Source organism: Hylobates moloch, unplaced genomic scaffold (genome assembly GCF_009828535.3).
Source record: "Hylobates moloch isolate HMO894 unplaced genomic scaffold, HMol_V3 SCAFFOLD_5, whole genome shotgun sequence".
NCBI classification, from domain to species: Eukaryota; Metazoa; Chordata; class Mammalia; order Primates; family Hylobatidae; genus Hylobates; species Hylobates moloch.
This window is the reverse complement of record NW_026652280.1, coordinates 134,205,282-134,232,282: the sequence shown is the minus strand read 5'-3', so window position 1 is coordinate 134,232,282 and position 27,001 is coordinate 134,205,282. Positions and strand designations below refer to the sequence as shown.

Here is a 27,001-nt window from a genome sequence, read left to right as displayed (position 1 = left end):
CTTTGAATTTTTGCACATATTTTCAGAATAAGTGACATTAGCATATGAATTGGTCATGGTCTCATCATAAATCATATGGTACAAATTAATCTGAGGAAAGTTTAATTGTGGGACTGTTTTCCAAAGTGTGGTCAGAATGAAGGAAACCAAAGGAAGAATACACTAATCATAGTTTGAGAGCCCTCACCACCCCTAGACCTCAAGGAAAAAGGTAGGAGTGGACCATGAGGTCTTGTGCCAAGGAAGTGCTGCGTATAGTGGACCAAGCAGGAATGACTCTTCTGCACCATCCAGTTTCTTATTCTTCATTGGCAAAACTGAGATAAAAGCCAGAGAGCAAGGAAGCCCATTGATGCAGCCCATACAGATCAGCCTTCTGAAGTACAAAGACAGGTGGAAAAGGGTGAAAATTGTTCAGAATGAAGATACCTGGCACTGCCTATAATTTTCCTTTCTTGTAATATCTTTATCAGGTTTTGGTTGTAATCATTTGGTAAAACAAGTTGGGAAATGTTCCCTCCATTTCTGGAAGAATGTGTCTAAAATTAATGTTAGTTCTTTAAATGTTTAGAAGATCACCCATTGAACTATCTTTTCCTCTGATGTTCTTTGTGGGTTGCCAATTTTTTTTTTTTTTTTTTTTTTTTTTTTGAGATGGAATCTTCTCTGTTGCCCAGTCTGGAGTGCAATGGTGCCATCTTGGCTCACTGCAACCTCTGCCTCCTCAATTCGAGCGATTTTCCTGCCTCAGCCTCCCAAGTAGCTGTGATTACAGGCACCCATGCCATGCCTGGCTAACTTTTGTATTTTTAGTAGAAACGCAGTTTCACGTTGGCCAGGCCAGGTTGGTCTCGAACTCATGACCTCAAGTGATCTACCTGCCTCAGCCTCCCAAAGTGCTGGAATTATAGGTGTGAACCGCCATCCCTGGCCTGTGGGTAGTCAATTTTTAAAAACTTTTTGTTACGTAAATTTTCAGAAACACACAAAGATAGACTAATACAGTGCTTACTATACAATGTGTGGTCCATAGAACCAGCAGCATCAACATCATCTAGAAGCTTGTTAGAAATGCAGACTCTTATCTCCACCCCATATTTACTGAATGAGAATTACTTTTTAACAAGATCCCCAGAAGATGAGCATGCACATTAACATTTGAGAAGCACTGTTGGGGTGTGGTGGTTTTGGTTTTGGTTTTGGTCTGCTCATTCCATCAGTCACTGAGAAAGATGAGTTAAAATCTCTCACCTTAATTGTAGATTGATTATTTCTACTTTTAGTTCTGCAAATTTTACTTTTTGAGACCATGTTATTGGGTATAAATGTAAAATTGTTATGTCTTCCTGGTAAATTGAAACTCATATCACTATGGAGCAACCTTTCTATTTGTTTTTTGTCTTTACAGTCTACTTTGCTGACATTAACATTTTTGTATTAATATGATCAAGGACAATCTGTCTAGATTGATAATCTTTGTCCTTTATGTGGAGAATTTAATCTATTCGCATTTCATGTCACAATTGGTATACCGTATTTGGGTTTAAATCTACCATCTCACTCCTCTTTCTATGTGTCCCACTTATTCTGTCTTCCTTTTCTCTCTTGCTTTCTTTTGCATTGAATCATTATTCCATTTTTTAGCCTCTGTTAAATTGTTTTTATATACTCTTTTATTGATCATTAAATGGTTACCCTAAGTGTTAAAACCTGAATCTTTGTCTTATTAAAGTTTAATGTAAGTTAATACTTTTATTGCTTCCTGGACAATTAGCACCTTAGAATGATTTAACTCCATCTATCCCTCTTGACTTATGTTCTATTATTGGATATTTTTATTTTCTCTAAATTTCAAATATATTGCAAGATTATTTATAGCCAATACTCAGCTGGATTTATTCAATTAATTACTCTTTCATTGTTTTTCATTCCTTCTTCTATCCCCATTCTTCATCTGAGATCATTTGCCTTGCACCTGAAGAATATACTTCTCTTAGTATCAGTTGATAATGAATTTTCTCAGTTTTTCTTAGGCAGAAAATTATTTTACTTTCACTTTTGAAAGATATTTTTCTATATTGAATTTTAGATGAGCAGTTATTTTCTTTCAGCCCATTGAAAATATCATTCCCTTGTCTTTTGGCTTCCATTTGTATCTATCTCTTATTGCTACTCTTTTGAAAGTATTGTGTTTTCTTCCTCTAGCTTCTTTTAAGGTTTTTTTTTGTAAGTTTTGGAATGTTCCCAGTTATCTCTTAGATATTGTTTCTATTCCATTCTGCCTCTTCTCTTTAGTCTTTTTTTTACTGTATCTTGTAGGTCTCTTAATCTCCTTTGTGCTTTACATTATGTGTTTGGGGAGTGGTGACTGTGCTTCATTCTGGATATTTTCTTATTCAGCATTCTCTCTTCAGCCATTTCTACTATGCTTTTATGTCTACCCATTAGTTCTTAATTTTAAATACTGTATTTTTCTGTTCTAGGGTTTTCATTTTGTTATTTTATGTAGTTTCCAGTTATCTGTCAAAAATTTTCAACCTTATAATTTTTCTTTGAATATATTAAACATTTATTTTAAATAATGCTGATAACTTCATTATTTAGATTCCCTGAGGATTGATCTCTGTAGGCTGTTTCAGATTTTTATCATATTGTCTTGTTTTATTACATGCCAAACATTGTATACTAAAAATTACAGACATAACTGGAGACTCAGGATGATGTTATCTTCCTCTAGAATAGATTTATATTTGCTTTTATGATTTGTAGCAGTTCCATGTCACTGTAATGTAATCAGAGATTAAGATGATTTCAAGGTGGGATTCACTGCCTGAAAGAACTAGGCTATTTCCTATTCTTATTGTTATTCCTAGAGTACGGTCTTTCCAAGTCCTGGTCTCATATTTGGGGAAGGTTGCCCGTACCCCTCCCTTCTTGAAGGATACCCTGAACTCTTTTTATTAGAAAAACTGCTCAATTTCTCAATATCTAAATAGAAAATTAGTGCTCTATCTGTAATTACCTTCTCCAGGATCTCAGACTGTAATTCTTTATAGCCTCGTTAGCTCTCTGATGCTAACAAATGTGTTTCAAACAAATGTGGATTGTTTTCCCCCAACTTTTTTGTTCTCAGAGAGAGAGTCGGTTTGAATTATCTTGTCTGCCATTTCTAGAATGGTTAGGGGTCAAATGACATAATGACTGAACTCCTCATAATATATTTATAGTATTTGCTAATTTTAATATTTTAATCCCCTACTGCACTTAGCAGTTTACAAAATCTTTTTGTTTACATTTTATTATTTAATAAAGGAGGTATTAATGTCCCAATTATAAAGATGAGAAAACTAACTCTCCAAAGAGGGCAAATGACTCAAGCAAGTTCACTACAGCCTAACAACTGAGTTGATACTCAAATTTAAATCTAATTCTCAAGTCTAGTTATTTTCCTACTATGCCACAGATACAAACTTTTGTGTTTTAATGTTTATTGTTCTACTTATCAAAGAAAGCATGTAAACTTATGATTCTGTTTTGCTTTGTTTAAAAATATGATTCAGCATGATTCCACCTTTCCACTGATAGACTCAAGTTCCCAGAACCAGATTAGAAAACGCATCGTACTTGAAAAGTTGAGTAAAGTGTAAGTATATAATTGCCATTCCAGCTTTGTAGTAGTTTTAAATTAACTTGACATTTATGAACTCATAATGTGTAAGTATTATCCTCAGATTTTGAACATTTTGAAAAATAATGTGAAAAGTTTACATGGATTTCTTCACTTGAGAAATTTGGGTTTTTAAGATATTGTATCCAAGAAATACAAATTTTTGTGTAGAGGACACAGAGGCACATCATAAAGAGGAAGGTTGAGATTGTGGGTTTAGAAGACCAAACTACCTTACTCCCACCTAATCAGTGAAGTCAGGGAAAAAATATCAAAGCTAGACCCATTTAAATACTGATTTGCGGTAAATGTGTCACAGCAGTTTCAGATGTAAATAAGATGTTATTACAAAGTTTTAAGGCTCTGTTAACTCACTCTGCATGCATATCCTTAGAACCATTTCACACTCAGCAACATGAGTTTTTGTTCAGCTCAACGTTGCACTTTAGCTTTAAACTTCCCGTGGTGGAAATTATTGGTCTTGTAATTAGCCGAGTCATAAATGACATTTAAAAATTGCTATCTTGGTTTTTCTTTCAAAAAGAACTTGAAGATTTTTTTTTTCCAGAGGTATGAGGGCTGTGTTGAACTTTTCAATCTGCATTTTCTTATTTTAGCAGAAAACATGGAAAAGTGTGTCAGTCATTATTTAAGGGTTGTGAATATGAAGTTTTATTTTGTAGCAGTTTGAAAATACGGAAAACATTTCACATTAACCAAGGCATAAAGAAGAGTGAAGACAAAACTAATTATGGTATAGGAGTTTTTTGTTGTTTGTTTATGAAAGCTGTTGGGTTTTTTTCTCATTATCAAGTTAGACCTTTTTTGGTTTTTTATTTGAACCAACCAGTTGCAAAAAGTGTTTATTTCAGAGTATCAGAGGAAATTAAATACGTTGTATATTAGATGACACTAAGGAATTGTTAATTTGGATGGTTATGATCATTTTATTGTGATTATATAAGAAAGTGCCTTTGTATTTAGAGATAAAAATGGAAACAGTTAGGGGTCAAATGACACGACAACAGGGATTTACTTTAAAATATTACTACAAAATAAGAAAAAAATGTGCCAGGCGTGGTGGCTCATGCCTGTAATCCCAGAACTTTGGGAGGCTGACGCAAGGGGATCACCTGAAGCCAGGAGTTCAAGACCAGCCTGGGCAGCATAGTAAGACCCCATCTCTACAAAAATAAAAATAAAAATTAGGCCTAGTGTGGTGGCTCATGCCTGTAATCCCAGCACTTTGGTAGGCTGAGGCAAGCGGATTACAAGGTCAGGAGATCGAGACCATCCTGGCTAACACAGTGAAACCCCATCTCTACTAAAAATACAAAAAAAATTAGCCGGGCGTGGTGGCGGGTGCCTGTAGTCCCAGTTACTCAGGAGGCTGAGGCAGAAGAATGGCCCGAACCCGGGAGGCGGAGCTTGCAGTGAGCCGAGATCGCGCCACTGCACTCCAGCCTGGGCAACAGAGTGAGACTCCATCTCAAAAAAATAAATAAAAATAAAAATCGGGTGTTGTGGGGCTACTACTCAGGAGGCTGAAGTGGAGGATCGCTTGAGCACAAGAGTTTGAGTCTGCAGTGAGCTATGATTATGCTTGTGATTAAACAGTTCTCCATAGTGGGTGTACTAATTTACATTCCCACCAACACTGTATGAGGGTTCCCTTCTCTCCACATTTCTCACCAGCGTTTGTTATTGCCTGACATTTGGATTATGCCACTGCACTCCAGCCTGGGTGCTGAAGGGAATGAAAAATGAAGCAAAAATTAAGAAATTGAATCTGGAAATAGATATATGGGATTATTACTATTCTTTCTATTTTGGAACGTGTGAAACTTTTTTATACTATCACACTGGTCTTAAAAAGAAGCTTAAAAAATATAAAGTAACACATACTTTAGAAAATGAGGCAGTACAAAATAGTTTAAAGAAGGAAGTAAAAATTACCTGTAATCCCACCACTCAACAATAACTACTATTAATATTTTGATGTATATCCCTGACATATATATGGCATACGTATATTCATTCTATTTGGTTCTCTCTGTGGATAAACCTAGGAGGAATGAAATATGCTTGATATGTATTATATATGAAGTACAATGCTATTATATAATACATGTTTTTATAAAAATAGGATGATACTATGTACATTTTTCACTTCACATCTATCATGAATACCTCTTTATATTAAAAAATAGATTCACATTATTTTAAATGTCTTATTCTATTAAGTGGGTATATCATAATTTATCTAACCAATCACCTATTGATACACATTTGTTTCCGATTTTTCACTACTAAAACTATTTCTGCAACAAGCATATTTTTTATGTTCATCTGATTATTTCCTTAGATTAAATTTTTTTCATAGTAAAACTATTGGGTCAAACACATTTAAACTGTTAATATATATTGTCAAATTGCTTCCTAAAAAGGTACTAATTTTCACTCACCATGGGGATTCAGTAAGGAAAAATACACCACACTCTCAGATTGGACCATTTTGGGGGCAGTTGTGTTCTTTCCATCTTGGTCCAATATTTGAAAATAAACAGGTAAGTAAAACTAGGGACAAGAATTTAAATAGCTGCCAAAATGATTTTGCGTTTCAGTGCTTCACACTCAGTAACAGACTACAAAGTGGAGTGTGGGGTTACTATGAATGTTTCCTTATGAGTTCTCACCAATCATAACCTAGGTTAACCTTTAAATAATGACTGCTTCCACCTAAATGCCATTATTACGTATGGAAAATTCAGATCTAGGCATGACCCAAAAAAATGTTTCCATATAATTAAGTTTGTTTTAAAATAAATGTAATTTTTTAATTTTCAGATTGCCTGGACTTCTGGTTCCTCTTCAGATTACATTGGGAGATATTTACACACAACTTAAAAATCTTGTTCGAACTTTCAGGTTAGTATTTATATTACAATTATCCTTCTCAATTATTTTGACTTTATTTATTGCCTTGCAGAATCCAAAGGCACAGAGAAAGTAAGTGACTTATCTTTCAATGTCACAGATCTAAATATGGTATTCTGTTTTCTCCTCCACTAAACAACATTATTTCTCTCTTCTATTGAATGCAACCTTTATTTGCTCAAGCCATTATATATTTCACTTTGGATAGTTTATTTATGGAATAGCCTAAAATTGAGAAGGAAAATTATATCTATGACACAAAACCAGTAATACTGTGGGTTTAAGTGAAATAGTAAATATATATTGGCTGACCCACACTGCACCAGGCACTATGGGTAATGTAAAAGAAACATAATGCTACCCGAAAGGAAGAACTCTCCTGTGTGAAGATCATGTAAGTACAGTAAACAGTACAAGACAGTGGGCAATTTAATATTGAATTACACAGAACAGACTTAAAGTGCTAAGAACTATAAAGGAAGGGAGAATAGAGAATTGATATCAATTGTGAGTGAAACTGTTGTGATTTTTCCTAAAACTATCAAGATAAAAATACTCAATCAGGCTAAGACTAGGTTCTGTCTACCAAGAAGCATAGCAATAAGCCTCTAAATGCCTTATTAGTAGAGGTGTACCAAATACACATTTCAGCCAAATGCCAGTGACCAAATATTAAAATTAACATTTGCCTGTGGCTAATATTGCAATGACACAGAATAAACTTCTATGGTGGAAGAATTAATTCATCCAAGAAATTTATCATATATATTTATTATTATAGTTTATTGTTGTCAACAATAGCAGTCAGATTTTAGAAGTGTAAAATTATAGTACAGGAACAGTTTCTTGGCACGGTCAGCTGTTAGATTTCTCTTGCAGTCACATACTGTACATTAGTAACACCTAGTAGACAATCATTTTAAACTGGCACATTTAAAAACATCGGTAACCTTTTTGTATGCCAAAAGTAATTCAGGAAAAAGTTTTTCAATAAGGCTTTTACTAGAAAGAGCTTTGTATCTAGAATTCATAGTTTAAGGCAAACCTCAAAAATTATTTTTCTTCAAAGAATTGTCTTCAGCTGCTGAAAAGGATAATTTGTAATAATTTACATTAAACTATCAAACCTTCATAGATTCAAAACTATAGATGTCTTAAAACATTCTTCTAGAGTCTTCTGTAGTGAACTTTGACTAAACAAAATGTACTTGGGATATCTCAGTTTTCTCTAAGTTTTATCTTAACACTTTTTTATATCATGATTAGATATTATATTTAGATTATTATATATCTGTTGTTTATATATAATTTAGGAATTTTTCCAACTCATGATAGTTTGAGGGGACATTGATTTTCATTCATCATCAATTCCCCAACAGAAATTTAAATACAGGTCTTCAAGGTTATTTTCTTTAATGTTGTGACTACTAGTAGGTAATACATTTCTGCAAAGTTTGCATTATTATAAAATCTAATGTCTATTATTCTGTTTTAGATTATTTAAATTTTTATTAACCTATTCCCAAGACATGTTCTTGAGAAAGTAATCTAGTGTATTCAATATTTGTATTAACTATCAATCTATTTTCCTAAATAATTGAAAGTTATTACTGATTGTTTTATACTTAAAATTAAGCTTTCACAGGCATCATTAATTATTGTGGTATTTTACTCTTCAGTTGGCTGATAAAACAAGCACATAAAGACATTTTCACTTCATTTTATCTAGGATGTTTATATTTGAAAGTGAATGTTTAGGTAATGATAAACTGAATGATATGATTGTTCTAATTACTAAGATTTTTACCCTCATTAGGTGTCATGAAAACTATGCAATTTGAAGATTATTGATCACTCACAAGTTCAGGGATGTCAATCCTCAGATTGGCCTTGGCCTTTGCCAAAAGAGGATTTGAGCAAAATAACAAGTCCAAAGCTGAACTTGTCTGCATGCTGTGTGTCCTGTTAGTAATGACGAGAGACATTTTTTAGGTACACTGTCTTATACCTATCACAGAACCATGCATCCAAAAGGAGATAAGAAGTATTTAACAACTGTCTACACTGATGATAAAGTTTAAATAGATATACACAGTATGGAAACACTGAAGTTTAGGATTTGTTCAAGATTTATCAGGGAGTGAATATCATCATACTAACATAAAGTTGAGTGAGGGAAGATGAAGGTCAGATCAGGCAGAGGCTGATCACTGATTTTTTTTTTTTTTTTTTTAAAGACAGGGTCTTGCTCAGTTGCCCAGGCTAGAGTTCAGTGATGCGATCATGGCTCACTGCAGCCTTAACTTCTGGGCTCAAGCAGCAGCCTGGCTAATTTTTTTTTAAGTTTTCTGTAGAGATAGGGGGCTAGCTCACTATGTTGCCCAGGCTGGTCTTGAACTCCTGCCCTCAAGGGATCCTGCTGCCTCTCAAAGTGCTGGGATTACAGGCACAGGCAAGAGCCACAGCTCCTGACCATTTCATTGATTTTCAAAGGACTTGCCATTCACCTTCCTGCAGACAACACTTATTTAATTACCATTCTGAGCAAACTGATAAAGTTATGCTGTACATATCAGAAAAGATTAGAATAAGCCCTATGGTCTCCAACTACACATTTTTTATCTAGCTTATGTAGAATAAGTTAACTAGCAATTTAATTTACTTTGTCTATATTTTTTAGAACAATATTTTTCTATAGATCTAATTTCATGTCTCTTTTAAAAAACTATTCTGAGGTTCTCAAAAGTTACTAGAAACTAGGGAAAAAATGTTAGGCTACCCCAGATACTTCTCATCAGTGAGATTTGCTCAAATTTGGAAGCTTATTAGAATCACCTAGGGAGCCTTTAAAAATTGCCACCTGGGTCCTACCCTCCCCCCCCCCAACCCCCACATCCCCAAGGATTCTGATTTAATTGGTTTGGCATATGGCATTCAAGGGACAGGATTTTAATGCTCTCTAGGTGATTTTAAGGGGTAGTCAAAGCTGAGAACCTACTGCTGCAGGGCATAATGCAAAAAATAATAACTTTGGGACAAATACCTCACTGACCTTCCCAGTCCCTTGGTTTTCCTGCCTGCTCCCTTCTGGCAGCCAGTCAATGATTTTAGAACTTTTACTGAATGGAGACTGGTAATAGTGACATTTCTATTGTAGTGATTCTTCACAGTTGTTTTTTTTTTCTCCTACATCTAAGGACCTCTTTATTTTTCCACCATAGAATTGATAAGTAGTGACTAATTTGTGTTTTTTAAAATATTATTATTATTAATGAAAAATACAGCCAGGCCCAGTGGCTCATGTCTGTAATCCCAGCACTGCAGATATGAGGAGACATTCAAATGCCCTTTTCCTCTTATAAACTATTATGACTTTTTTCTGTCATTCCTGTTTTCTGGCTCTAAGTCCCTTCTAGTTACTTTCTGCATTATTTAAAGACTTGATTATATGACATCGGAGATTTGCTTCAAAATTATCTAGATTAGCAGTAGTGCTGAATGTGGGGTTGTACAGAAGAAACATGATTAGCTGGGAGTTGGTAATTGTCAAAGTTGTGATGTGTATATAGGAATTTATTTTATATTTTCTCTACTTTTATATATGTTTGAAATTTAATAAAAAGCTTTGGGAAAATAAGCCCATAAAAGTATGCTTTATTTTGGTAGGAGGTGTTATAAAATTCTGTTCCAAAAACCTTGGTGTTATTTTTGAAAATCTTTACTCTTTAGTAAGTCAAAGTCTGTAGCTTTGATAAAAATTGCTTAAATTGGCTTCACTGTCCTTCAGAAAAGTCCTGTATTCAAGCTTAGAATACAGAATGACCTCTGATAAGACAGCTGATTTGAAATTTTCAGATTCCAGATTCTGGACAACGTTGGCAGGTCTGCAACAGTTTGTAGGCTAGGGCTGCCAGGTGAAGCTTCTGGAAAAATGCCATATTGATGACAGTAACTATTGTTGAGAAATCTTTTCAATCAATACTGATAGTGGGAAAGAGGTGACATAAATAACCATATCCTTCTCTCTGAAACGGCAATCAATAATAGGAACTTGTAGAACAGTGATTCTCAAGCCAGTTGTGCATCAGAATTACCTGGGGAGCTTTTAACAACTATAGATGTCCGGCTCGACCCTAGAGATTGAGTTTCATTCCGCTAGGGTTGGGCTCAGACATTAGTATTTTCTAAAAGCCCCCCCAGATGATTCTAATATGTAGCCAGAGTTGAGAGCCTATTTTGGGACCTAAATAAAAAGCAGCTTTTTCGGCTCTATGAGAATTTCCCCAGTGAATAGAGCTGTCTTTTCCACTGAATTGCATTACAAATCTGCTATCTGGAATGTTACATTGGTTTACCTGTCATAGTGTAAAAGCAGGTTCCATCAGAATCTGCTTGATAATGATTCACTGTCATCCGTGTTGAATCAAGATATTTTTCTAAATTAGATTTGAATTAAAATTTATTTTTACACAAAAGTCCATTTTAAATTTAATCAGTGATGAATCAAGGTATTTCAATCTGTATGAATTTCAGATTATGTTTTGAAAATCTGCTTTTCATTTATTTTTATTTTTGAGACAGTCTCACTCTGTCACCCAGGTTGGACTGCACTGTCGTGATCTCAACTCACCGCAACCTCTGCCTCCCGGGCTCAAGCAATCCTCCCATCTTAGCCTCCTGAGTAGCTGGGACTACAGACACACACCAGCATGCCCCGCCAATTTTTGTATTTTTTGTAGAGACGAGGTTTCACCGTGTTGCCCAGGCTGGTCTCGTACTCCTGAGCTCAAGCAATGTGCCTGCCTCAGACTTCCAAAGTGCTGGTATTACAGGCATGAGCCACCATACCTGTCCTGAAAAATCTGCTTTTTAAATGTTTTCTATCAAATATTACTGTTTCCCTTTTGAATTGTCACTCAAACAATAGTAAATACATTCATTTAGCATCTGTGCTGGAAATTATTTTGGCTCAACAATAGGAAAAGTATGAAAACAGGTGAAATTTTGCTAGTTTGCTACTAGAAGTACTTCGAAATGAAATGAAAGCAAAACCTCTTATTTGTGTTCTTTCCAGTGCCTGGAACAGTGATAATACAGCAGACACTCTAAATACATTTTTGGTGAATGTATAAGTGAATTATGAAATTTTAAATCTGTCTTAACTCTAGGAGATTTGAGTATAATAGAAAAGGAAATACTTTTTTGAGTTGTAGTCTTGCTCTATCGTCCAGGCCGGAGTGCAGTGGCACAGTCTTGGCTCACTGCAACCTCCACCTCCTGAGTTCCAACAATTCTGCCTCAGGCTCCCAAGTAGCTGGGATTACAAGCATGTGCCACCACACCCAGCTAATTTTCATATTTTTAGTAGAGACAGGGTTTCACCATGTTGGCCAAGCTGGTCTCGAACTCCTGACCTCATGATCTGCCTGCCTTGGCCTCCCAAAGTGCTGGGATTACAGGCATGAGCCACCACACCCGGCCAGGAAAGGAAATTCTATTCTTTTGTCATTTTATTCCTATATGCTTATCCTTATTTGAGCTAGCTCCTTTGGCTATATGCTAGATACTGTTTTATTTGCTACAGGTACATCAGTGAACAAAACAGACAAATCCCTTCACTCATGGAACTTACATTCTAATAGAGGGAGTACAAAAATATGCCCTTTTCCTTTGAAGCAGGGAAATCAGATAGTACTAAGGAGGGAGAAAGTTGCACTTTTTAATAGGCTGGTTAGGGAAGACTTCATTGAGAAGATACTGTTTGTGTAAAGACCCGAAAGGAGGTAAGGGAGCAAGCTGTGTTGCTGTCTGTGAAACTACAGCAGACAAGGAATAGCAGGTGCAAAGACTCTAAACCAGGAGCAGGCCTGGTGTATTCACAGAATATTTAGGTTGCTGGTGAGGCTAGAGAAATGAGCAGAGGCAAGAGTAGAGAGATATGTGGTCAGAGAAGTATGGGATTGGGGTTGGGTGTAGTACAGACTGTACAGGCCTTGTAGCTATGATCATTCTTTGACCTTTACTCTGAGCGAGATGAAGGGTAATTGCTAGGTTCTGAACAGAGGAATGACATGATCTAACACACATTTTTTAACAGCATCATTTTGGCTGCCAAGTTGACAATTACAACAGATGGGCAGAGGCAGAGAGACCAATACAGCTATAAATAGCCAGGGCTATTTTGGTAATCTAGGTAAGAAATGGTGTGGCTGAAGAGAAAGCAGTGGAGGTAATAAGAAGTGATCAGATCCTATTTTGAAGGTGGAATCATTAGATTTGATGACTGGCTGGACATGGGATGTGAGAGAGTCAAGTTTAACCATAAGATTTGTGGCCTGAGCAACTAGATTCTGGAAGGATAGGGTCAGCCATTTACTGAGATAAGAGTGTCACACCATCCTTAGTTTTGGGGGAAGGATGAGGAGCCCAATTTTGGCTCTACCAAATTTTGAGATGCCTATTAGACATCCAAGTAGAAGTGTCAAGTGGACCCTTAGATATAGAAATCTGGAATTCAAGGAGGAGGTCCAGACTAGAGGTAACACATTTGAGAGTTGTCAGCATATAGTTTCTAATATTTAAAGTCGTAAGATTGGATAACATCACCAAGGGAAAGAGTGTTTGTTTATATAGGAGGGAAGAGACCTAAGGCCAGAGGCCCTGGGACACTCCAGTATTAAAAGGTCCAATGAGACTGCTCATGAGAGGTGGGGGAACCAGGCAAGTGAAAACCTGGTGAAGAAAATGTTTCCTGGAGAAGGGAGTGATTGTCAAGTGCTGGACAGATTAAGATGAGGGTTGCGAAATGTCCGTTGGATTTGGCAGTATGGCTGTCTCTTGTACAGTTAATCCTCACAAGAACCCTGTGAGGTGGATGATATTATTGTCCTTATTTTACCAAAGTAAGTTTCACAGCCATCAAACAATGTGTCCAAAATAAAACACTACTGAGGACAGATCTGGATATTAAACCCATATCTTTCAGACTCTTAACCATTATATACTGTACTTCCTTTTTCTATCATCTAGGCTTTTTTAAATTTTGGAAAATGATGGGGAAAATTCAGATTAATGTAACAAAATATATCCTCCACTCAGAATTAATAGATTTTAATATTTTCTAAAATTTGATTCAGGTATATATTTTAAAGAAAACATTATAATTAATTTATTCAGGGCCGGGCGCGGTGGCTCACGCTTGTAATCCCAGCACTTTGGGAGGCCGAGGCGGGCGGATCACGAGGTCAGGAGATCGAGACCATGGTGAAACCCCGTATCTACTAAAAATACAAAAAAAAAATTAGCCAGGCGTGGTGGCGGGCGCCTGTAGTCCCAGCTACTTGGAGTGTCTCAAAATAAATAAATAAATAAATAAAATAAAATAAAAACATATCCTTTAAAAAAATAATAATAATAATTAATTTATTCAGAAAGTATTAATTGAATGCCTACTGACTGCCAGCCACTTGTTTTGGAAACTTGGAATAAATAGTGAAGTACACAAAGACTCTTGCCCTCTGACAAGAAAAAACAGAAAATAAACAACAATTATATATTAGAAGGCAATAAGTGGTATGAAAAAAAAAGAAAAACATATAGCAGAATAAGGAGGTCAGGAGTACTGGGTTTGGGAGGTAGAGGGCAAGTTGTACTTTTTAATACTGTGGTCCAGATAGGCCTTATTGCAAAGATGACATAAGGAAACTTACCTGGCAGAAGATCGTTTCAGATGGACGGAATAGCTGATGCAAAGGAGGAAGAGGGCATGAAGTCAGTCCCCTTTGTTCCCTTGCCCAATCCATTCTTCGTTCCTCCCCAGAAGCAACTGCTACTGTGAAGTAGATGTGTATCCTTCTAGTCTTTTTTTTTTATATGTTTACTGCCGTAAACAATATTTAGTATTTAGTCTGTTCTTGATTTATATAAATAATGCTATACCAGCTGGGCACCGTAGCTCATACCTGTAATCCCAGCATTTTGGGAGGCCGAGGCGGGTGGATTACTTGAGGCCAGGAGTTAGAGATCAGCCTGGGCAACAGTGAAAGCCCACCTCTACACAAATACAAAAATTAGGCGTGGTGGCATATGCTTGTAATCCCAGCTGCTTGGGAGGCTGAGGCAGAAGAATTGCTTGAACTCAGGAGGTGGAGGTTGCAGTGAGCTGAGAGCATGCCACTGCACTCCAGCCTGGGTGACAGAGCAAGACTCTGTCTAAAAAAAAAAAAAATGCCATACGATGTTTGCTTTCTTTCATTCAAAATTATGATGAGCAAAATATGTAAATCTAGTTTATTCATTTTAACAGCTATTTAATATTTTATAAATATGCCACAGTTTATTTTTCTATTATAAGCAGAGTTGCATTAACAACCTTCACACACATTTTTTTATGTATAAGTGATTTTTAGGCTTTATATCTAGAAGTATATAAATAGCTGGGCTGTTTATATGCATTTTCAACTTTATTAGATATTGCCAAATTGTCATTCAATTGCTCACATCGATGGTGTGTTAAAGGCACTATTTCTTCCCATCCTCACCAACGCTTGGTATTGTCAGTCTTTCATTTTTCCAGGTGGATGGAGTGAATTATTGTCTTTATATTAATTTCTCAAATTATTAGTGAGATTGAGCTTTTCAAATTTTACTATCCATTTCAAATTTCCTCCTCTATAAATTCCCTGTTCATATCCTTTACCATTTATGTATTGGCTGATATTTTCTTATTGATTTATATAATTTTTAAATTTAGAGTGATCTTTCTAAATGCTTTCTGAGAATCTAAGATGACTACAGAGTTTTTTGTTGCCATTAATGGCTAAGTGATAAAATTTACTTCTGATTTTTTTAAAAACTTATGTTTTCTTTAATAAAGACCTATTCTTATAATTTATTAAGCCAACTCTCATTTCTGTAAATTACGGATTATAACATGCCTTAATTGCCTGCTACCAACCTAGCACCAGATGGAAAAGTACAGAAGATGAAGTAAAATTAAAATCAGAAATTGCTTACCTTAAGCCAGACACAGCGGCATGTACCTGTTGTCCCAGCTACTCAAGAGGCTGAGTCAGGAGGATCTCTTGAGCCCAGGAATTCAAGGCTACAGTGCACCATGATCATGCCTATGAAGAGCCACTGCACTGCCGCCCAGGCAACATAGCAAGACCCCATTTCTTTAAAAAAAAAAAAAAAAAGAAGAGAGAGAGAAGAAAGAGAGAGAGAGAGAAAGGAAGGAAGGAAGGAGGGAGGGAGGGACGGAGGGACGAAGGGAGGGAGGGAAAGGGGAAGGGAGGGGAGGAATTGCTTGGTTAGAGGAAAGCATAGAGAATATTATGAGTATGTTTGCTGGGGATGTGTGTGTTTTAATCAAGCAATTTAGTTTCCCACATTGTTCTTATATGCTTATCTTGTCTAGTAGTAATATTATTACAAACATATAAAAGTGGGGCTGGAACACTTCCTTTTGAGATGGCCATTATCAGATAGTGACTATTGAGCCACATTATTATACTATTGACTCTTTCCTGTCAAATATAACAAGTATTTAAAAAACAACAGTGCTTCTTTGGCACATTATTATAAATCTGATGTTATCTAGAAAGAAATAGAAAGTTTATTTAAAGGTAACACTCCTTGGATAAATGTTATCTATCTTTCAGGTTAACAAATAGAAATATTATACACAAACCTGCGGAATGGACTTTAATTGCTATGGTGTTGCTGTCATTGTAAGTACTCTCTCAGATTTTAACTCTAAATACTAAATGTGAAGCATATTGATTAGGGAAAAACAAAGTGATCCACTGATTTTGTAAACTGCCTTGGAAAATATCATACCTCTATTTTGTGCCTTATTTTCCTTTCCTATGTAAGAAAACAATTTTTATGTAAAGTGATATGTAATTATTCCTATATTTTTTACCATCTTTTCTTCTGAATACCTTCTTTACAAATACTATTTGTTTTCATCTTTTTTTTTTTTTTTTTTTTGAGGCAGGGTCTCGCTCTGTCACCCAGGCTGGAGTGCACTGGCGTGATCTCGGCTCACTGCCACCTCTGCCTCCCAGGCTCAAGCAATTCTCCCACCTCAGCCTCTCTAGTGGCTGGGACTACAGTCACACACCACCATGCCTGGCTAATTTTTGTATTTTTTGTAGAGACAGTGTCTCGCTATATTGCCCAGGCTGGTCTTGAACTCCTGGACTCCAGAGATCCACCTGCCTCTACCTCCCAAAGTGCTAGGATTACAGGCATGAGCCACCACACCCAGCCTGTTATCATCTTTGAAAGAGACAAATATCCTCATGTGGAGTATATACAGAATAGTCTTTTAGTTTCATTTTTAGTAGTCTATTGTATTAACATTGGGTTTTATTATTTTACATCTGTATTTTTACGTATCTAATATTATTTTGTTTTTCAACATACTTTATTAGCACCAAAAAAGTTTTTCAAATTAATGTACATTTTTAAAATCTGATAGGTTTAAAGGAACTAAACCAGATGCTTACTACAAAAGCATGTATAAAACATTTAATACTCATTCAGCTTTTAAGAAACCACTAGTGGTTTCTAAGGCTATTTATCAATAGCGTTAAAACTATTTAATAAGTGTAGTGTTTTTCAGCTTGAATTGTAAAATTCTTCTTTTGAGGATCATTCATTATTGCATTACTGTTGCTGCTTGGTGCTTGTTAGAGGTCATTGAAGCCCATAGGACATTGAAAACTTACCAGACACTCACAGGTCAAAAAGTGTTATGAATCAATCTCATAGCCTCTCCAGCCCTGTTTTCTCTTTCTTTGATATTACTTCAGTCTGACATGTTATTCTGGCTTTACTGTCCCTAGGAAGGCTGTGCTGAGAAGCATTAGAGTAGGCTTCAGTGAGCCAGAATCTGTGTCACCCAACTAGATGCAACTCACATGATTCATTAAATCGGAACATAGAAAATAACTTTACTTGAATACCCTGATATAAATTTTTTATCAACCATAAGAACAAATCTTTTGTCATTTCTACTATTCAGTGTTCTAGCTGAATTGGTAATTTGTGAAACAGATCTTATTAATTTTTTAGAAAGTTCTTTCCATTTTATGAAATTTGTAAATATTTTGGTCACTGGCAAAGAAAATATCAGTATCTCTGCTCACCCACCAGATCATATGCCTGCTAATAAACCCTTATAGACAACTGTTTAACTGTACTTCTGCAATTCATTATACTAAAGGGAGAAGTAACTTTTTTGGTTGACAAGTCAGAGGCCTAGGCTCAGCACTAATCTCAGAATCTTGCTTTCTAAGCCACTTACTGAAAGTATTATCGTCATGAGCACTGCTTACTGAAGACACATTAAGTCCTACTGTTTTTGGATTAAGTTTTTGCCACATCTTATCTAAAATATATAGCAAAGAACTGAAAAAGTATGGAAAATGAAATAATAAAGGCAACCATTAAAATTTCATATGATTATTCCATACAAAAGTAAACCTCTCTAGTGTTTTATTTTAATAGAGGCATCCATGTGGCACAAAATACTGAAAGCTTTGCTAGTCCTTTTATGCACTGTTTGACTTCTTTTTAACTTTGGATATAATGTAGGGAACCTCTTATTTCAAGAGTCAGTGACCCGTAAAAATTGTGCCTTAATTCAATTCACGGAACAAATTGCACACATTTTACTGTAGTGTATCGCACGTTTCATATTGGGCAATCGGGCAATCAATCTTTTTTTTTTCTTTGAGATGGAGTCTGACTCTGTTGCCCAGGCTGGAGTGCAATGGCACAATCTCAGCTCACTGCAACCTCTGCCTCCCGGGTTCAAGCGATTCTCCTGCCTTAGCCTCCTGAGTAGCTGGGATTACAGGCACCTGCCACCATGCCCAGTAGAGTTGGGGTTTCACCATGTTGGTCAGGCTGGTCTCGAACTCCTGACCTTGTGATCCACCCGCCTCGGCCTCCCAAAGTGCTGTGATTACAGGCATGAGCCACTGCATCCGGCCTAGGGCACTCAATCTTGAAATTGTAGCAGTAAACACTATTTGCTTTTGTCATTCACCTTGCATCCCTTCTCTCTTTCGTTATGCCCTAATCCCTACCTCTAGATCTAACCTTCCTTCTCCTAGTCATTGGTCAACTGGACAACTAAAATCTTCCCCAGTTAGGGGAAACCCTTTTGGCTTCTTTAAAAATCTTTGGTCACTATAGACACCAAGACAAGTGGTGTTTCCTAGGTTTTTGCCTTTGAAATCTTGTTTTCTGATAATTCTAACTTTTGCTCTAGGCCTTCCTTGCAGATTCTTTTCATTCTGCATTTGCACATTCTGTATCTTCACTAGCTGAATCTCCCTATTCTTTTGATCATCAGCTCCTAAGACTTCTGTCTCCTGCCCCATATTATTTTCCTATTTCCTCTTTTCTCAGAAATTCCCCTTTAGCTTTTCATATTTCTGCCCCCACTGGAAATCTGTGGCTCAACTGATAGACTTTTTTATCTCCAGCTTTGTCCATTTGTCACCTTTTTACAGCAAATACTACTGTACAAGTTAGGGATAAAATTAAAATACATATTCATCATGTTAAAACTCCATTGACTTCTATAAAGTATAATTATACTTTAATATGTATTTCCACCCCTTTTCTCCCCCTTACAGTTTCACAATTACACTTTAGAGAAGGCATTTTGTCATTGGGGAAAGCAAAAGCAGGCATGAGGGCCAGCATTGGATAAATAGCTTTACAGTGAAAAATATGGAGACTTTAGAAACCCAGAGACATGCACATATAAAGAGAAAGGACGAAACACATGCACACATTATTTGTGGAGAAGTAACCCCATCTTTCAGCCTTTTAGCTTATTGCCACTAACATTGACTATAGGCATACATGGGTGTATGTCTTTTTTAAAAATAATTATCCTATTCAGAAAATTTTCACATCTACTCTCAAATTTCCAATGGAATTTTTAAGTCACAACTTGTAGACATTTCTGGAATTCATGTTTAAAAACAAACTGCTTATAAGTCTTTATAGCTAGGCAAAAGATTCTAAATGGCAGTTGTCACTTAAGATGAATATAACATGTTTAATAGAACTGTTCTTTATATATGAATATTGCTAAGTTTTAGTATTACTATAATAGCATTTGTTTAATCCATGAAAGCTTTCAGAATTCCTCATGTGAACTCTTAGAAGAGGATACATACATACACCTATATATAATTGTATTAGTATGTTGCTATAATGCCACAAGTCTAACTCTTGTTAAAGGGGGAAAAAAATCAACATTTTGACCAAAACATGATAGTCCAGGATAACATAAATAAAACTGAGTCTTGAATTTTCACACCTTTATTCTTAAAGGAAATAAAGAGTTTTGGTAGCAAGCCATCTTCTCCTGGTGACTTTCGTTGTTCTTTCACAGATGTATTAACATTTTTAAAATCTGTGCCAGGTGCAGTGGCTCATTTTGGGAGGCTGAGGCAGGATTGCTTGAGCCCAGGAGTTGAAGACCAGCCTGAGCAACATAGTGAGACCTGTCTCTACAAAAAATAAAAACATTAGCCAGGCATGGTGGCATAGGTCTGTAGTCCTAGCTACTAGGGAAGCTGTGGTGGGAGGATCGCTTCAGCCCAGGACATCAAGGCTGCAGAGAGCCATAATCGTGCCACTGCACTCAAGCCTAGGTAACAGAGCAATACCTTATCTCAAATAATAATAATAATTTGGACCATAACATGTAATTTATCAATGTATACTGATGGAAATTGTATTTGCATATCTCAGAAAAAAATCTGATCAGAGTTGGTACAGTTGATCACTGCACACTCAATGAAATGCATCCCATAAGAAAATACATCATGACCCATTCCCACTTCATTTAGGTTTCTCACTGATTCCATGGGACTTGAATTACTATTGTGATTGCAACATTTATTGATATTTATACTATGAATTCAGACCCTAAGTGGTTACCCAAGAGCACATGGAAAGACCTTTTAAAGCAGAGCTTAAGCACTATACATTTATGAAGGAATTAATGTTCCTTTAATTCTTTTAAAAATGTCCTCTTATTCTTATTTAATAAATGTTATAATTAAAGACTCTCAAGCACTCCTTACACATGGAACATATATAACAGTGATAATTGATTGGCTTTTTTTAAAAGAACTCATTAGAAATGCAATAAAATAACCTGATAATTGCCCAGATTTATTGCTTAAGTACTTGGTTGTAATTTTGCATCTTAGTTGAAGTTTATCAGACTTTACTCTTAGATCTGATTTTGTTCCTGGAAAAGGTACTATATAGTGAAATAATATAGAGTTGAACCTGATTTTCTTAACTAAATATGCCCTATTGAGATGTTAGGCTCTCTCCACAATCTTTGATGCATGACTTTTAATAAAATGTATGTAAGTATATATAGATAGTCTTCTATAGGCCAGGTGCAGTGGCTTATGCCTGTAATCCCAGCACTTTGGGAGGCTGAGGCAGGCGGATCAGTTGAAGTCAGGAGTTTGTGACCAGCCTGGCCAACATGGTGAAACCTCATCTCTACTAAATATACAAAAATTAGCCGGGCATGGTGGGGTGTGCCTGTAGTTCCAGCTACTCCAGAGGCTGAGACAAGAGAATCACTTGAACCCAGGAGGCAAAGGTTGCAGTGAGCTGAGATGGCGCCACTGTACTCCAGCCTGGGCGACAGAGCAAGACTGTCTCAAAATAAAAGATAGTCTTCTATAAATATTTGGTACCTATATACTGTACTGTGTAAAGCTTATTTATGTATTTATATATTTTGAAGTTAGAAAGGACAGTAGGCGGGGCGCAGTGTCTCACGCCTGTGAGCACTTTGGGAAGCCGAGGCAGGTGGATCACGAAGTCAGAAGATTGAGACCATCCTGGCCAACATGGTGAAATCCCATCTCTCCTAAAAGTACAAAAATTAGCTGGGTGTGGTGGCATGTGCCTGTAATCCTAGCTACTTGGGAGGCTGAGGCAGGAAAACCGCTTGAACCAAGGAGTCAGAGGTTGCAGTAAGCCAAGATTGTGCCACTGCACTCCAGCCTGGTGACAGAGTGAGACTCTGTCCCCCAAAAAAAAACAAAAAAGGACCATAATGAATTGCATAAAATTATATTTTATGATGTGGTATCAAGGTATATATTTGTTTTTATATTCCCCATAATTCCATGTTACCTACAATATAAGAAACCAGAAAGTAAAGAAGCACTTTTAATCATGGTCACAGTATTCAGAATAGCTTTTTTGAGAAGATTTAACTGGTATTTTGAGAAGATTTTCTAGCCATAGGACACATCACTCAGCTTCTGTCCCATTTACTCCTTCCCTATTCCCTTTGCTCTTGGTCTTCCCCAGTCTTCTGTGACCTCTGTCAGTATACTTGAGCCTGTAACACAAGAGTGGACTGTGCTGATGGTGACCTAAAACTGAGAAATACAGGGAAACGTCCAGACCAAAACTGGCAGCCAAAGAGAAGACATATAGAATGCTATCGAGAAGCAGCTTGACTGGCCTGAGTTCCTTTATGTGCAGCCTGTGTGCCAGAAGTGGGAATCAGGTTTCCTCAAGAGTGCTTATACTTAAAATGTAACTTTTCCACCCAAGTTTAATATAAAAGCTTTGTAAATAAGCCACTACTTTGTATTCTGATGGTCTATGGTCAACTATATCATAGGAGTCAAATGTCTCTTGGTGGCTAGGGAGAGAGGTGTGTGTTGTGTTCTGTGTGAATTATTTGGTTATCCAATGAAGGAGATGAATACTTTGTATTACTCAGAAAGGACAGAGGATAAAGTGACTTGTAGTAGTCTAACATGGATACATGCTATTCCTAGTTCTATGCCCTTGATGTTCTCTAATGGAAAGCTTTCAAGACCATCTCCAAAAATGTCTGCTTTCATTTTATTTATCTGAACTGGCTGTTTCCAGTGAACTGTGGCCTGCTTCCTAGGCAGAGACCATACAATAGTTTATTCTCTCTAAAAGCTTTGAGTATTCCTATCGTTCGGGGAGTAGCACGTAAGTCCTGGGAAATGGTATTTAAACAAGCTCAACTTGACTATGATCGCTAAACAAAAGCCATCACTGGACATGGGCAGCCACTTTAGGTAACCATCATACAGATAGATACTCTGGAGAGTCACTTCCCTAGGGCTACCAGGCCTGAATGGAAAGATGTGACTAAGGCTTTTGCCTCAGCAGGCTGTTTTTTTTAAAGCCTGCCTATCACTAATTTCTTCAGAAAAATCTGGGAACATACCATGAAAAACAAAGAGATGGTTCCTTAGAAATTTATTGGTTACAAGTATTCCCAACTCTTTCCCTTAACAGTCCAAATTTAATGTTAGGTATCTGAGACCATATTTGAAGATCATTGAAATTACTTTTTTATATTTCCTTACAATTATGGAATTTTTATATTTAACTGAGCTGTTTAAAGTTGAGATAAAATTAATATACAGTTCACCATTTGTATATTTTAAAATATATAAAATATACAATTCACTGGTTCTTAGTATATTCACTATGTTGTACAACTATCACCACTATCTAATTCCAGAACATTTCTGTCACCCAAAAAAGAAACCTCCTATCTATTAGTTCAGTCCCAATTTCCCTTCCTCCAGTCCTTTGGCAACCATAAATCCATTCTCTTATCTTGACAGATTTACCTATTTATTTCTGAACTTTTCAGATAAATGGAATCATATATGACCTTTTGTATTTGGCTTCTTTCACTTAACATGTTTTCAAGATTCATCCATTTTGTAGTATGTAATAGTACTTCATTCCGTTTTATGGCCAAATAATATTCCATTGTATGGATATACCACATTTGTTTATTCATCAGTTGACAAACATTTGGGTTATTTCCATTTTTTGCTATTTAATGGATAACAGTGCTATAAACATTCATGTACAGATTTTTTTGAGGGAGCATATGTTTTATGTTTTCTTAGGTATATACCTAGGAGTAGAATTGCTGGGTCATATGATAACTCTGTTTAACCTTTTAAAGAACTGCCAAAGTATTTTCCACAGTGGTTTTATCATTTTACATTTCCACTAGCAATGTATGAGGGCTCCAAAGATTGAACTTTACAAATTATCTCATCTTGCTTCACACCCAGTAGTCATTTTAAAGGCTTATATATGCAGTTTCCCCAAAACTTAAATATGCATAATCTAATTGATTTTAGGCTTTCATGGACATGTAACATCAATTTCTTATGTTTTAGGAATTTCTACTATACACGCAAAATGAGTACTTTCCAGCTACAAACAAAGGTTACGGTGTTCATAGTGTTCAATTTGAAACCATATAAATATCTGAACAGTAGCTACTGGTATTCTTTTGGATTCCTCAGTATCCATAAAATTCATTTTTTGTTTCTTGCTTATATAAATCTTGAATTTGTTATCTTATGATATTTACTATCCTATCACCTTTGTCATTGTGAAGTTTAAATATTTACCTGTTTACTGAGGATTAAGCAATAATTAGATTATTTCTATACATTCCCATACTTATTGCTGAGAGTTTATGTAAGACAAACATATTTTTAAATTGAAATAACTTTACCCTCAGCCAACAGAGCTATATGGGAATCTAGCTAGTTTCTAAAGAAATAATACTTGTTTAAATTTTTAATCAAAGCCAATTTTCTACAATAATTTTCCCCACAGAATTCCCTATATATCTTTGGCAGTTTTATAATGCTACTCTTTTTTTTATTCATAAGTAGTTGAGTGTCTCCAACTTCAGGCCATACTCCACATTAAAAGTCACCAAGGATCCTGAGCAAAAAGATGTGCACTCCAACTTCACTATCCCAAGCAGCAGCAGTGGTGGTGATGACAGCAGTTAGCAGCAGTTGGCCCTTGCAAATCACAGCCTTGATTTTAGGAGCCAGTCCCTAGATCTGCTAGTGCCATCATCACATCCTAACTGAGCTCCCTCAGAGCTAGGAAGCATGAAGCTTAAGGGAACTGTTACCCCCAGCATCGGGCTCTGCCACTATAAGGGTGTGATAATCATTGTATGTGGAAGCCATAGTTGATTACATTTCAATCTTAGAGTATTGTAAAAAAGCTGGAGACACTATTCTGAGAGAACTGTTACAAGGCAACAATGATGAAGAAAAGCTTTTCTAGCACTCATCTGCCAAGCTGTTCTATAGATCTGTCACAAACAGGAATTAGATATAAAGTTGTAAAGTCACTGTAACCCAGCCCTTTAAACAAACCTATGTGTAATATATCACCACAAAGTGAGTTACAAAGAACTTTTTTCTTTTGAATTAGAAATATCAGTGGAAAGCATCCCCGCTTCCTTATTAATGGGTAAACCTAAAGCATTAAATGCAAACATTAACAGGACATAAACCATCTGTTATAAGAAAAACATTTTATTTTATTTGGCTATCATAGTTTCTTATAATCAAAGTTTTTATCTCTGTTTTCTAGATAGTAGTTCTGAAATGGAAAGTTCATAGTGACATACTTCTTAATAGTATATTCTTCTTGTCTACTTTTTTTGTTTCTCTTAGAAGTCCTTTAATGGTACTAACCTCACGTGCCTCTTGGTTTTTCAAATTTGGGGACATTAGCTTTGTGCCTAAAATTAAATAAATGCAATTTTAATTTATGTAATTATTATTTTTTGAGACAGGTTCTGTGTCACCCAGGCTGGAGTGCAGTGGCACGATCTCAGCTCATTGCAATCTCTGCCTCCCAGGCTCAAGCAATCCTCCCACCTCAACCTCCTAAGTAGCTGGGATTATAGGCGCATGCTACCATGCCCAGCTAATTATTATTATTATTATTATTATTATTATTATTATTATTATTTTTGTAGAGATAGGGTTTGACCACATTGCCTAGGCTGGTCTTGAGCTCAAGCAATCCTCCCACCTTGTCCTTATGTCATTAATTTTTATTTAACATTATGTTTTTTTTTAAATATAATTATTCTACCCCATAGACTACCTTTAACTATACAAAGGTCTCTTGAAACCCTAAACTCAGTCTCATTCTGGATATATCCTATTTTTGTTCCTAACTATCAGTGTAGCCTTGTACAAGTTACTTAACTTCATTGACTATTATTGTTGGCAGTATGAGGGATTGGACTAAATCCAGGTTAAATCAAGTTGGTAGTGCTAATTCAAGTATGAGGTGTAAAAAGTAAGAAACTGTTCTCATGCAATATATCAAAGGCTTTGGAAAGAGATAAAGATGAGTATATTTAGCATAGGAAACAATTTAATTTTGCAAACGGAGTTCCATGGTGACACTGTCCAAGTGTTATACTTTGTTAGGTATCTCCATCATAAGCTTGGCAGGGAAATACTAGTCAGTCACTCTTTCTATGGAAAGATTTCAGAGTACTCATTTAAGAAAATGAGAGGAACACCCCCAAGATGCCTTATCTTTCTAGTGCAGACTTTAGTTTACATTATACAGGTTAAGTATTAGAAATCCAAAATCCGGCCGGGCGCGGTGGCTCACGCTTGTAATCCCAGCACTTTGGGAGGACGAGGCGGGCGGATCACGAGGTCAGGAGATCGAGACCACGGTGAAACCCCGTCTCTACTAAAAAATACAAAAAAATTAGCCGGGCGTGGTGGCGGGCGCCTGTAGTCCCAGCTACTCGGAGAGGCTGAGGCAGGAGAATGGCGTGAACCCGGGAGGCGGAGCTTGCAGTGAGCCGAGATTGCGCCACTGCACTCCAGCCTGGGCGAAAGAGCGTGACTCCGTCTCAAAAAAAAAAAAAAAAAAAAATCCAAAATCCAAAATGCTCCAAAATCCAAAACTTTTTCAGCACCAACATGATGCTCAAAGGAAATACTCGTTGGAGTGTTTCAGATTTTGGATATTTGGATTAGGGATGTTCAACCAGTAAGTATAATGCAAGTATTCCGAAATTCTAAAAAATCCGAACTCCAAAACAGTTCTGGTCCCAAGCATTTTAGATAAGGGATACTCAAACTATATTGCTCTTCATGTCAAAGATATGGAACTTTTCCTCAAATGCAAAAGGAGAACGTGGAGTGGTTTAGTATCTGCACATTATAATAAAGGTAGTAAAGAGCAAAATGAAATGTGTAAATTAATTTTTTAAATGTTAAAATATGTTTTAAAACTGTTTTACTTACAGAATCCTCACTCCCACTGTGGGCCTTTTTTTCCTCATCCAATTTATTCTTTACATTTTATTTTATTTATTTATTTTTAAATTTTTTTAGTAGAGATGGAGTTTCACCATGTTGGCCAGGCTGGTCTCAACTCCTGGTTTCAAGTGATCCACCTGCCTCAGCCTCCCAAAGTGCTGGGATTACAGGTGTGAGCCACCATGCCCAGCCTATT

At 36.3% G+C, this 27,001-nt stretch overlaps 1 protein-coding gene across 3 annotated transcripts in view; it reads left to right on the top strand.

The window, feature by feature from the left end:
* RPAP2 (RNA polymerase II associated protein 2) overlaps nucleotides 1-27,001 on the top strand; it is a 138,828-nt gene that overhangs the window by 30,543 nt on the left and 81,284 nt on the right. For all 3 annotated transcript variants that reach the window (XM_058439575.1, XM_032155359.2, XM_058439578.1), the window contains exons 9-11: nucleotides 3,561-3,643; nucleotides 6,515-6,595; nucleotides 16,267-16,335. In XM_058439575.1, coding sequence (XP_058295558.1) covers nucleotides 3,561-3,643; nucleotides 6,515-6,595; nucleotides 16,267-16,335 — 233 coding nt within the window. The remainder of the gene's footprint in view (nucleotides 1-3,560; nucleotides 3,644-6,514; nucleotides 6,596-16,266; nucleotides 16,336-27,001) is intronic.